The 13,557-nt window shown below is 37.4% G+C and overlaps 1 protein-coding gene across 1 annotated transcript; it reads left to right on the forward strand.

Annotated features, from left to right (window-relative positions):
* Positions 1-3,205: 3,205 nt before the first annotated feature.
* rab33a (RAB33A, member RAS oncogene family) lies at positions 3,206-13,399 on the forward strand. The gene is made up of 4 exons (XM_077577192.1): positions 3,206-3,667; positions 8,106-8,246; positions 8,709-8,789; positions 9,144-13,399. The coding sequence occupies exons 1-4, from the start codon at positions 3,308-3,310 to the stop codon at positions 9,366-9,368; spliced, it is 807 nt and encodes a 268-aa protein (XP_077433318.1). The 5' UTR covers positions 3,206-3,307; the 3' UTR covers positions 9,369-13,399.
* The last annotated feature ends 158 nt before the right edge of the window (positions 13,400-13,557 follow it).

Below are 13,557 nucleotides of genomic sequence, written 5' to 3' on the forward strand. Positions count from 1 at the left end.
ACGCCTGCTAACGTGCTAGCAACGATAGCATGCAACCGGACGAGCGCTAGTGTGCTAACGAGCTAACAATGGTACACTACTTCCAATAGGCATTGTATATACTGGACTTTTGGCAGGCAGTCTAGTACTTGTAATTGTTTACTACAAAGTCACGCTGAGTGTGGCCTGGCATTGTCTTGCTCAAATAAGTAGGGATGTCCCCGAAGAACGCATTGCCTGGATAGGCACCAATACGCCCTCACACCATCATAAATGTTCGCTTTTGAACTTTGCACTGATAACAATACGCATTGCCCTTTTTCATTTTGGCCTGGAAGACACAATGTCCATGATTTTCAAAAACAATTTGAAATGTGGACTCGTCAGACTATAGCAAACTTTCCCACTAGCATCAGTCCATCTCAGCTGAGCTCGGCCACAAAGAAGCCGGAGATGTTGGTGATTGCATGGTCATATTAATTTGCATTTATAGTTGTAGAGACAAAATTTGTTAATTCATTTTTCTATTTTTATGAAGTATTCCTGAGCCCACGCGGCAATATTCTTTACACAATGATTTTGGTTTTGAATGAAGTGCCACCTGAAGCATTGAAGGTCATATGCATTGACTTTTGGTTATCTAGCCTTGCCGCTTACATGCAGAGATTTCTCCAAATTCTCTGAATCATATAATGATATTATGGATCATAGATGATAAAATCCTTAAATTCCTTGCAATTGTATTTTGAGAAACGTTGTTCTTACACTGTTGGAGTATTTACTCACGCAGGTGTGAACCTCGGCTCATCCTTGATTGTAAACAACTGAGCCTTTTGTGGACGCTCCTTTTATACCAAATAATGTCACTCACATGTTTCCAATTAACAATTAATGAATTAATATTCCATCTCCTGCGGAATGTTCCAAACGGGTGTTTTTGAGCATTTCGCAGCATTCCCAGCGCTTTGTTGCCCCTGTGCCAGCTTTTTTGGTATATGTGTTGCAGACATCAAAATGAGAAAATATTTGCATACAAAAAAGGAAAAGACAATAATGGTCATCATTTTGAACATTGACCATCTTGTCACCTGAAGCGTATTCAAGTGAATATGAATTGATGACGATTTGCAGATACTGTATTTTGTTTTTATTTACATTTTACACAACTTCCCAACTTAATTGCAATTGGTGTTTGTACTTTTTGTATTATTTTTGGTTCAAATGGTGGCATGATGACCTAGACAGCAATATCTCTTAAATTCTATTAAATGTGCTTGAGGGGGCATTATTGCTGCAGTTATAGCTCTCATGCAGGCAGATGGATTTCCGTTAGATTTAAATGCTCACAGACATTATTATTATTAACTTTGCCTTTCATTACTGTTTTTGCAAAACACCACTTCAGTTAGATTTACAGTTTCACACCTGCTCACCTAGCTCGTGGATGTTACATGCAGATATCTCCTGGTGTTCCAATCCTAAAGAGTTCTAAAGCAGTTTGTCTTATCTTCTCTTTTAGCACCATTTAGAGGTTAAAGTTTGTGGTTCAACCGAAATATTTTTTTTCTTGATTACTGAATTAAGTGCACATAATTGATTGTTCAATAATTTGACTAACACTGACTTTGTGTTTATTAGTATGCTGTAACATAAAAAAAAAACTTAACAGTGAGACCTGTGTCATTTATAGTCATGTTAAAATATCCAAATGGGTTTCAAATTATATTTGGTTGATGTTTTACAGACAATATCACTTTCAACCTTACAGTATAACGTTTTTTTTTTTTAAAAACCTATTTTAGTTCTGTTGATATCACAGTAAATCAGTAAAAGATACATTTGATTTAATATTATTTCCAGGATTATTACCCGTTTACCACTTTTTGTCCACTAAATGTTTTCAATACAAGAGCTGAATAAATCAAAGTGATGTTTTGTACCCAGATCTGTATTCATTTTCACTGGTAGTTCACCAGAATGTGAATGTCTCCCTCTGTTTCACTTCCTGACAAATAAGCCTTTGACCAAGTAAGAAGGGAGCTTTGTCATACAAAAATGTTAGGACTGTTCTTCACATCTTGTGTGTGTGTGTGTGTGTGTGTGTGTGTGTGAGTGTTTGCTGTGCATGTGTGTTACAGGGAGATTATGTTTGTCGCTTTGAGAAAGAAAGAGTCTGTGCAAAAGAGATTGTGTCTGTCTGAGGGATTGTTCGCAAATTGTATGTGTGTGTATAACAAAGACTGCCATCTCAACAAAAAAGAAGGGACAATTTGGCAGTGTGTGTTATTAAATCCAAGTGTGTCAAAATGGAGGCAAAGCGGCTTAAATGTCTGGCAGCATTTTTTTTTAAGGCCTACACTTTTGTAAATGCTGAGTGACAGATTTTCTTTCTTATATTGATAAGGCATTTGCTTTCAAATCTTATTCTGCATTCTTGCATTAAAAAAACAACAACTATGTAAGGTATGCATAACACGGAGGCCATTATTAAATCAATAACCTTATACTGAAAACTCAGATACAAATAATATCTTTCAGATTTGATACCTGACTGAAATTTAGAACAAAATTAAGGTTGAATGTACTTGCACATTCTTGGCTTCATGTTGGCTTTTTGGGGCACAGGCTGGTTAATTATTCTGTGTCACCATGCTCAGTATATCTGAAAGAGAAGAAAACATGTTGACCACAGTGCCATTTTTAAATAAACTGTATTTTCTTATAGTGGAGTGCACTTAATTAGAAACCACTTTGTCTTAATCAGGTTTGGAATCTGACAACACAGCAATCCTGTGCATTAAGGCCATGTTGCTTCATGGAATGTGATGATACGCAGCTAATCAGATCACATGACTAGCGTGAGAACTATTTTCCCACGTTCACACTTTTTTTTTTGGTCAATTGGTTAAAAAAAATCCATCAATAATTAATTTGCATAATACATGTTTGATTTATTTGACATATATAAAAGCACAATTTGGGATGGGCTACAGCTCCTGTAGGCTGCATGATCTCGTTTGATAGTGCAGGTGTTCCTAATGAAGTGACCAATGAACATGAGAGTACAATGTAAAATGTAATGATGATGATTATGCATACGGTATTATAAAATCGTGTATTCCGTTGGTTTTCATACAGAAAGTCCTATGTGCGCTCGTGCGTTTGTAAATGCGTGCCCACAGAGAATCTCGCTTGTAAGGCACATCTAAGTCTCCTCCTTCTTTCCTCCGTTCTCTTCCGTTTCCCCACCCTTCACTCCATCCATCCATTCGTCCATCTCCACTCTCCACTCACACATCCCGATTTTCGCATCGCCTCCTCCGGCATAATGACCAACGATTCCCCGGAGGAGGAGAGCCGAGGAAGGAGGGTAACCCGGCCGATCCGAGCGGACGACAATGTCACCATTCTGACATCATCCATGGATGTTTACAGAAGCCGGAGCCGAGCCAGCAGTAGCAACGACGCTGGCGCCAGCTTCACATCCTCCGTGGACCTGAGCACCTCCTCCCTGGAACTGAGCATCCAGACGCGGATCTTTAAGATAATCGTTATCGGGGACTCCAATGTGGGGAAGACGTGTCTCACTTTCCGCTTCACTGGCGGCAGCTTTCCCGACAAAACCGAGGCCACCATCGGCGTGGACTTTAGGGAGAAGGCGGTGGAAATTGAAGGGGAGACGATCAAGGTACCGTTTAAGCTTGTCTGGATTGCGAATCGGAGGTGTTTCCTTGTTCCCTCCCCCTCATCCACATCATTCGCTTCCAGGGGACCAGGCCTAATTCAATGTAATGCCACAGCTACACAACTCTATCATTCACTGATTTCATATTGACGAATTTTACCAGATGACTTCTATGTTGTAAGTCAACAATGACAGAGAGGGAACAACGTGTTCGCTCATGTCCAAATTGATATTATAAATCGACATCAATCAATCATTGTGGCATTGGTGTTATTCAATAACAGCATCTGTGGTTAAACTACTAAAAGCAACGGCAGTGAGAGATCTTCATAAATTTACATTTTTGTTGTTCATGAATAAATTTTTTTTGCACAGTGTAATGTTGAGAAACTGCTTACTATTTGTTTAGCAAATTTGTTGGTCGAAGCAAATTGATGATCATTCACTCATGGCATCAGAGGTGTCCGGTTGATTATTATTATTATTATATTGTTGTTAGCTGACAGCTTTAACATTCATTAGTAGCATAAACATTTTAAGGATGTTTTATTTAAAATTTGAAGTCTCACTGTCAATTTATTTTAAAGTTCTATCTAAAAAAGTCATGACAAAAATAGAAAAATGTCATATTAAAATACTAGTAGATGTTTAAGCATTACATTTTTCTTACTTATGTCATTAAACTATTCTTTCTTTGAAAAAAACTATTTTTTTCAATTACATCCCAGGAAGCCGGAGTTATTATCTAAACCATTGGTAAATACCTAAATGCAAAAAAATAAAAAAAATAAAAAATAAATATATATTTTAAGATGTAATTTATTTTTTATTTATGATGGTAAGTGGTTGACTGTCATGAGACTGTTTTTATTATTTAAAAAAGGATAACCCCCCACCCCCCCCCTTCCCAAAACAAACAAACATTAAAACATTTAATTGTTTTTCAGAAAGCAAATGACCCAGCATGTGACTGCTGTAGATGTTGTGGTTTGGTGATGATGAGGTGTGATGTGCCTTGCATTCTTTCTCCTGAGAGTTGCGTGCACTGCTTCTCTTTAGAAGCATGCAGGTCATATAACTTGTCTCATTGTATATTCCTTTACAGACCCAAGAAAAAAAAGAAGACAGTATTGTTACTTCTAGGCTTGCATAACTTTCAATCAAACAGGCGCTATAGATGTTACCGTTTTACTTTTTATTTAAAGGTGGGGTCTTACGATTTCACTTACGAAATAAACACTTCATAAACACTAGATGTATACGCATGAAATCCTTCTCAATCAAAACCTCTGGGCTTCAGGTAATTAGTGGTGGTGATTTTGTCATCAACCCCCACCCTTCAGCCTGTATTTTGCTATTTTGTTGTGTTTTGCCATAAGAGGGACGTATCTGGGCAGAAAGTCAAAGTCAATCACAGAGTGGGGTGTGTGTCGCTGAAGGCAAGCGCAATGTTGACGAGAAGAGTGGGGGTTGATCCATGGGAGGAGTCCATTTTGAATTGTTTGTTTACAAACACAAACGGTCAAAACTTAAGACCTCACTTTTAACGGATTGTCAAAGCTTACAATTATTGCAAGACACATTCAACATGATAACACATATGCTCTTAGTAATCCTTTGCTTTACAAGTAACGGGTTCCAACAGACTGTATAACAGCAAATTAATTTTTTACTTGTAGCAAAACTACAGAAGTATAATGCTGCCTGCCCAAAATCATCTGAGTGAACACAAAAGGGATTTTAAACTAATTAGGAAACCACAGCAAACATTTTATTTTTCAAATATAGTTTTCAAAAAAATCTAACAAAAATCTAAATCAATCTTCTTCTGCGGTGATTCTTCTTCTACAAGTAAGGTGGATTACAACCATTTGTGCTACATAGTGCCAACTACTTATAGGAGTCATATCAGTCAACTCAATAGGCATCACTGCTTACAAAATGCTTGCTGGCAGGCTGCAGTGGCGGCCGTAGCTCAGGGTGTAGAGACGGGCGTCCAGTAACTGGAAGGTTGCTGTTCAATTCCCGCTCTCCCCAAGTCACGTGTCGTTGTGTCCTTGGGCAAAGCACTTCACACACATTGCCTCCAGTGCTATTCACACTGGTGTATGAATGGTGCAAATGTTTGGTGGTGGTCGGAGGGGTTGTAGGCGCACACTGGCAGCCACGCTTCTGTCAGCCTGCCCCAAGGCAGCTGTGGCTACTAAAGTAGTTTACCGCCATCAGAGTGTCAATGTGTGAGTGCATGAATAATGTATCGATTCCATTGTAAAGTGTCTAGAAAAGCACTATATAAATCCAATGCATTATTATTACTCTGAATTTTGTAAATGAAGAGAAATCAAGCTTTAGAGTAATAATTATTGTCGAAATTATAACTTAAAGTTTTGCAACCGAATCATTTAAATTGAGCTTTCAGTGTAAATTGTATGATAATAGAGATGTAACATTTTCAACACATGTAAAACCAACAGTAGTGTACCGGTAAATGAAATCCAACTTGTGTTTGATAACTCAACATACAAATTATTTGATACTGCAAACACAATCTGGTCCATCTTAAGAAGTCTATATAAGTGCTTATATGAAGTTCCTAAAATTATTGCTTACATTTTTATTGAATCTTCTCAATTATTATTTTTATAAAGCACAAGGTCCATCATACCTCCCCCATATGCAACTGGCCGGTGAGCGTGGAGTCAACAAAGCCACACATGCATAATATGCTCCCATCCCCCTATTTGAGTCTCAGATGACCACCTTCTCCTGTCTGTAACCCTTCATTAGCCCCCAGATGCTGCAGTGCTGACTCATAAAAAACACACTTACTATTATTCTATTAGGTCAGCTTGGCTTAATCATTGAAACTGTATGTGATGCATGTTAAATGAGAACATCCCATTAGGAATAAGGTGTTTTTCTAATGTACCAAGGTAACAGGTCAGCACGAGGCCGAGGGGGTGTTCTCGCATTATGAACGGGACCGTGAGAGCACAATATATATATATATAAGACATTTTCCTCAGGTGTGGTGGCCCATATGGTGGTTTCTTCTAAAATTAGAGGCACCAGATTGGGCCAAAGAATACTGATTCCCCCCCACAGATCATTTTAGTCTGGGACGCATTCATACAACAGACTACCGTAAGTCATGGCTTACTGCAAGTAGGCGATATATATTTTGTGTTTAATTAAACAGGGCGAAATTTCACAATGGGTAAGCACATTGGTGAATAAATTTAGACAAAGTTATCATTATTTCAATTTACTTCCGTATTTTTACCTTTTCTGACATTTTTGTTTGGTGGTGTGCCGTGGGATTTTTCTAATTTAAAAAAAAAAGTGTGCCTTGGCTCAATTAAAGTTAGTTAAGGATATTTAGCTGTCACTTGATGCATAACAGAAAACAACACATTTCAAAAACTTGCAGTGGATATAAAAAGATCTAGAATAAAAATAGATGTAACACTGCACAGAGGGTCAAAAGAATGGTGATGAGAATGTGAATAAGAATATTGTTGGGTACACTCTGCTGGCTATGAGCCAATTTCAGTAAAAAAATATATATAGCAGATACTTTTTCATTACATTTTCCCCAAAAGGGTAAAAAATGAGTAGAAATTACATTTTAAATTCTAGGTATAATTTCAATGAGGTAACGAATGGTGTTGTGGCTCATTTCACATTTAGTGATAGACTTAACAGTTGTATTCTATATTTGCCCTGTGATTGACTGGCGACAAGTTCAGCTCAGGTCAGGTCAGGACCAGTCTGCCTTTTGCCTGAAGTCAGCTGGGATAGACTTCAGCTCCCCATTATGGCCCTGAACTGGGTAAGCATTACAGTAAATTGATGGCTGGCTGAATGAAATGTTAATCTTGGCATTGGCAATACCAGACATGGGCATCAATTCTTTCTATATATAGTGCACTTGAGTGATTAAGCAATGGACTCAATTACACCCCTGCCAATGTAGACACAGTTGGTACCTTCAGTCCTGCTGATGCTTTTGATTTTTGAAGGTTGTGACATAAATGGAGCACAGCCAAGAGTCGCACTATGTTGAAAGACTTCACAAGATTTGCATTAGTTTGTATTGAAGATCTTGATTCTGATCCGATATGTACCTTGTTTCATGGCAAACAATGAAAGCACGATGTGTGCATTCATTGTTTTGTTTTGTTTTTCTTGGAACACGTTAATGTAGTTTTTCGTAAAATATTTTATTAAAAGTTGAGTGCAGTCAGCTGTATGCTGTGGTGTTGTTGAATTACTCTCATTTTGCCCATGTTTTTGCTGATCAAAATTGTTTGTCACCATGGCAACCAAAATTGACATACATGTCAGTTGTGTACAAGAAATAATAAGACAGGATGTTCAGGGAACGGCATTTTTATCATTTCATATGTTCATCTGAAAAAAGGTCTCATCTCATCTTCAGGTGCAGGTATGGGACACAGCTGGCCAGGAGCGATTTCGTAAATCCATGGTAGAACACTACTACCGCAATGTCCATGCAGTAGTCTTCGTTTATGATGTCACCAAAATGGCTTCCTTCCGTAATCTGCAAGCATGGATAGAGGTACAACTGGTTATTCAAGTTTTCAAGTTTCCAGTGTTGTCGCCATCTCTAACGCTAATCTGTGGAGGGTTGTTAGAGGTTAGCTTGCTGACATGCCAATAATTCAAGTTACGAATCTGAGTTTTCCAACAAACAACAATCCAAATATGTTTACATGTTAATTCAACCTTCAACTCCACTCAATGTAATGTTTCTACCTGACACCATTTTTCTAAATCAATATTTACGCAATTTCATGTTGTCATAGCAGCTGCACTGATCATATCAGTATTGTTATTATTTAGTACCATTGATATATTTTAGCCAATCTGCTAAACAACTTACTTGTTGACTTAACACTGCAGAACACTGGACATTAGTAACAGCAAAAAACAAAAAGGTTTTATGTTTAATGCTTGATAAATCCTATAATTTGCTTGGTCATTTTAATGTTATTGAATCAAGTATTTCCTTTTATTGCAGGAGTGTAACGGTCATCGGGTTTCAGCATCAGTACCTCGAGTCCTAGTGGGGAACAAGTGTGACTTAGTGGACCAAGTACAGGTCAGTATGGCAGAAGATGAAAATGGGCAGATTAATTGAATCATCAGTTAAATGAATATTACGAATTCCGACTAACTGTTTATGATGGCAACACTAGGCAGCATTAATCTGTTCAATACGACTGACGTCTAAATTGTGTTCAGTTGCATGTTCTGCACTAGATACTAAATTGTCCATAGGACTGTTAATGGTTGTATCCATCTGTGCCCTATGATTTCCATGGCGACCAGTCCAGGGTATCCCCACCTCTCACCCAAAGTTAGCAGGGATAGGCGACAGCTCACCCGTTATCCTAATGAATACAAGTATGTATATGGAAAATGAGATCATTTGTCATAATAATCACTTCCCTAGGTGCCTTCCAACATGGCGTTGAAGTTTGCAGACTCCCACAACATGCTGCTGTTCGAGACATCTGCAAAAGACCCAAAAGAGAGTCAGAATGTGAACTCAATCTTCATGTCACTGGCCTGTCGACTGAAGGCCCAAAAATCTCTACTCTACAGAGACGTGCAACGGGAGGACGGAAGAGTGCGACTCACACAGGAGACTGAGACAAAGAGTAATTGTCTTTGTTGAGGAAAAATGCAATTGGTAGATTTAATGGAATGGAATATTGTACATCGGAATAACAGTGCATGACTAGGAAGGGGAGGAGGGTGGTGATGGTGTAAAACAAGAGTCTGGTTCGGGAGCAAGATGATGCTTATGACTGACACTGAAAGCAACATTTCTTAAAGAAGAGGAGGTAAAGCAACCTTTGCTCTGGACTTTAGCACAAGGGCAGAGGAAAAAATGTGCTCATGATGGATCGAAAGTAAGATCAACATCAAGGTTACATAGTTTTTGAGTTCTGAAATATGAGGTGCCGATATTTCCTCTCATAGTGGCCTCCGACCAAACAGGTTCCTCGACATGAAGTTAACAGTGGAGTTTAAAGAAAAAGTATTTGCCGGAGAAAAGAATTAGTGATTGAAAGAAGGAAGAGAATGATCTTATGTCTGCTGACAAGGAAAGATACACACTTCAATGGAGAGAGAAGGAAAAAGTTAACAAGGACTTGGACAGACAGCATTTAGAGCATTTTTTTTCCATACGAGGCAGTATTATATAGAATAATACAATATAATATAGAATACATGTATACAGTATTTAATGCATATTCCTTTAATCCAAGCATCATTATTTGTGAAATCATGAAATTTTAGAAGTTCATTATTTAAAAGCATTTGTACAAATAAAGGCCTGCCCCAAATCACAGCCTCGCCTTAGAGTAATTAAAACCCCTGGATACTATATGAGTAAGTATGGTATGTATACAAGACTAGTCAAAATGACTTGATGAAAAGTTGTTTACAGAACCAGCACAGGCTTAACACTGTCAGTGTTATTAACTCAATGTTTTCTATATTGCTTTGACTTGCAAAATAGAATTTCCCATGTTCTTCATACTACCTTTGCCTTAAAAACGCATCTTTGAGTTTGATGAACCAGTCAGCCGACAGTAGTATAAAAGCGTCAGATAGTATCAGGGTTGATATCATTTTGATCTTTCAAAAATGTGACTTGTGTAAAAATCACTGTGAACTCATTAATACATGGGAAACATCACACATCTCGACACAGTAAATGTGAGTAACACACAAGAAGAAAAATAAATTTATAGAATTGTTGCTTTCGTAACCACAAGGGAAATGTATTCTCTTGTTTGGCATGGTGTGTATATATTATATAATGTACTGTATATCCTTCTACTGCTTTCCCCCGGTACAGTGGCTTATCCCATTTTGCCTTCAATTGCAAGAACACCCAAATGCAATGAGACTTTTAGTCAGGCACAATAATTCCTACATTTTCATCTCTTTCTCTCTTACAGTGTTTGTATCATTGCCCCCAATTTAACTAAAGGACATCTGAAAAACTGCACTGACAAGGTTACAGAAGTGATGATCACTATATTTACAGTCCACAGACACGTAATATGCTTGACATTGAGATAGCTGCCACAGTAAGTTATGGGTCAAGGGACACAGTGTTGTGGGTCATATGGAGGTAATTCAGAAGATGGTAGTCTACAGGATTTATTATAAACTGAGTAAACTAACGGGGCTTTTGGAGGGCACTGACTTCTGCCATGGCTGGATCTTCTTCGTCATGTGTTTAGATTTGTTGTTCTTCAGTTTTAATATGCTTGTACATCATTAGTTACACATTGTAAGATGAATCTGACTTGAGGTGTTAACTCTAATAAATGCAGAGCATAATGAGCTGTACTGTATAAAAAAAATATTCAAAAATATTACTGAATGACTAGTGCTTGTGAATATTTTCATTCATCCAGATCATTGCTTTGACATGGCGTTAAATCGACAGCTTTTAAAATTTTGTGTTAGCCAAGAATTTCGAAAGTACGTGTCTCCTGGCCTTCAAGGTGCCTCCACAACCATTATTACACATTGAATGAAAGGGGTAAACTCACCCAAATGACTGTCATTGGCTGGCAGAGGCCCCTCCCCAAATGTATCATAACAACTATCATTTTGCATCCTAAAAGCCTCACCCTAAGATGCTTGGCCAACAACTGATGAGAATTTGAACCCCCTACTCCTGGGTCTGAAGTCAACACTTCATCTTCAATACAATTCCAAATCCAAACTTCCACCCAATCTTCCAGCTTTGGTAAAAAAAATATGGTAAAAAAAAAACAGCTACCCAGTTAGTGGATTAGGAAAACAACAATTTTTAGTGTGCACACTACAACTACTATGTATCATATGCACTACACTTAAAATGTTTTTCCCCAATGTAGTTCTACAGCTAACACTTACCGTATTTTTCGCACTATAAGGCGCATCGATTTATAAGGCGCGTAGAATAGAAGCTACTGTAGAGGCTGGTGTTGCGTTAAGCATTCACTTAAGCTTACTTAACCAATATTGATCCACATATAAAACGCACTGTCGGCTTTTGAGAAAATGAAAGGCTTTTAGGTGTGCCTTATAGTGCGGAAAATACGGTAATTTTACTTTACAAACATTTGAAGTGGTAAGGAAAATGAATGCCTTGCAAATGTCACATGCCCAAATCCAGAAAATAGGTGAGCTGTGAGCCCATGGGCACATGATGTCAACTTTAGTTGCATAAAATGATAGCCTCCTTGGATGGCACATGACAGGTGGATTAGTCTTCTCAATTCTTATTTCACAAATGCAGTATTAATCAAATCAACATACCATATTTAGACTTGTGGGGGTGCATACAACTTACAGTACTATTGCTGAGAATTTTTTTGACTTGACTTCTGCTTTAATGCATAATCAATGCCTGCTTTGAAAGGAATTATTATTCATGTTGGGTATGAAAATTGTTTAATTTAACCTTAAATTATGAAGAAATGTTGAGGCCCAAATGAAAAAATTAACAATAAAGTCAAACTATTTCCAGAATAAAGTTGGCTTTTTACGTAATATGTAAACACATCATCTAAAATATGACTTTTGTTCATGTGGCTTTACTTCATATTGGTTTTAAATAGAATGGGGCTCACCATTACATTAAATTATTTCAAGATGTCAATCTACTGTCCTGCCATTACAAATGCTTTCTGTTATGCTTGATAGTTCTTCATTTCAAACAAAGGTCAAATGGCACGCTGCACGGCATGAACGAGAAATGGTACCATGCTGCACATGTTGGATTAAATGACAGAATGTTATGTTACACCTCTAACAAAAGCCTTAGGTGTTATGTGTCTGATTTTATGAAGCAAAATTCCTTTTTTGGCTTTTATCGTTGCTGGAAACCTTATCAGATGGTTATCTTAAATACTGTATGTTCTGTAATGTAACATTACCACAGCGCAAAGAAAATTCTAAAACTACTGAACATGCTTTATTCCCAGCGTCAAGAAACATCCATCCAGTTAATTCTAGCCAAAAAGAAAATGTATTTCTTTTGGCGATTTACAAAATGTGGACCTCACAATATATTTACTGCATGAACCTCTTCCACACAGGGATTGGATGTCTGTTTTTTCTATTTACCGTTTTCCCCCTGTATATTTAATTTCAGCTTTCAAGGATGATATTTATAGACGGCTTTTGTATCGGTTTCAAACAACAGTTATTTTCTATATATTGTTGGTTGTTCTCATTTCTTTTTAGCTTTTTCATATCAGTCTCATGTTCAAGTTATCACTGTATGTTTCAATTAATACTTTTTGCCTTACATTTCTCGTTCCGCTTTCATTTTCCAACCGTGGTTTGCAGCATCTTGGCAGATGTGCCCATTAATGGATTGTGCAGATGCAGGGAGTATGAGAGCATCTGAGTCAATGTGAAGGAAATTATCAGTATTCAACAAAATGTTTTTTTTATTTTTAAGATCCAGTTAAGGAATTGTTTAGTCGCAATTCACACTATGCATAAACGTTGCTCATAGAATTATTATTTTTTTTTTTTACAAATGTTGTGGAAAGGTTGTAGAATTTTGTCAGGAAAGATTTTTGGATTTGCCTGTAAATCTGTATGCTACTGTAGATGTACAAATGATGAAAATTTGATCAGGGTGTTTAACATTCCAAGAGTAATGAATAAAAAAACATAACAATTCTTCTATGGTCTGTGCTCTTCTCATTATAGATTAATGTGTCCCCAAATTACAAAAATAAATTAACTGAACTAGAGTTACCTGCTTGAAATAATAATTCCGTTTTTGAGAAAAGGGTCGCTATCCTAGGTGCTGACCCCCCAGTTTGGTGTTGATTCCT

This window comes from Vanacampus margaritifer, chromosome 10, assembly GCF_051991255.1.
Source record: "Vanacampus margaritifer isolate UIUO_Vmar chromosome 10, RoL_Vmar_1.0, whole genome shotgun sequence".
NCBI classification, from domain to species: domain Eukaryota; kingdom Metazoa; phylum Chordata; class Actinopteri; order Syngnathiformes; family Syngnathidae; genus Vanacampus; species Vanacampus margaritifer.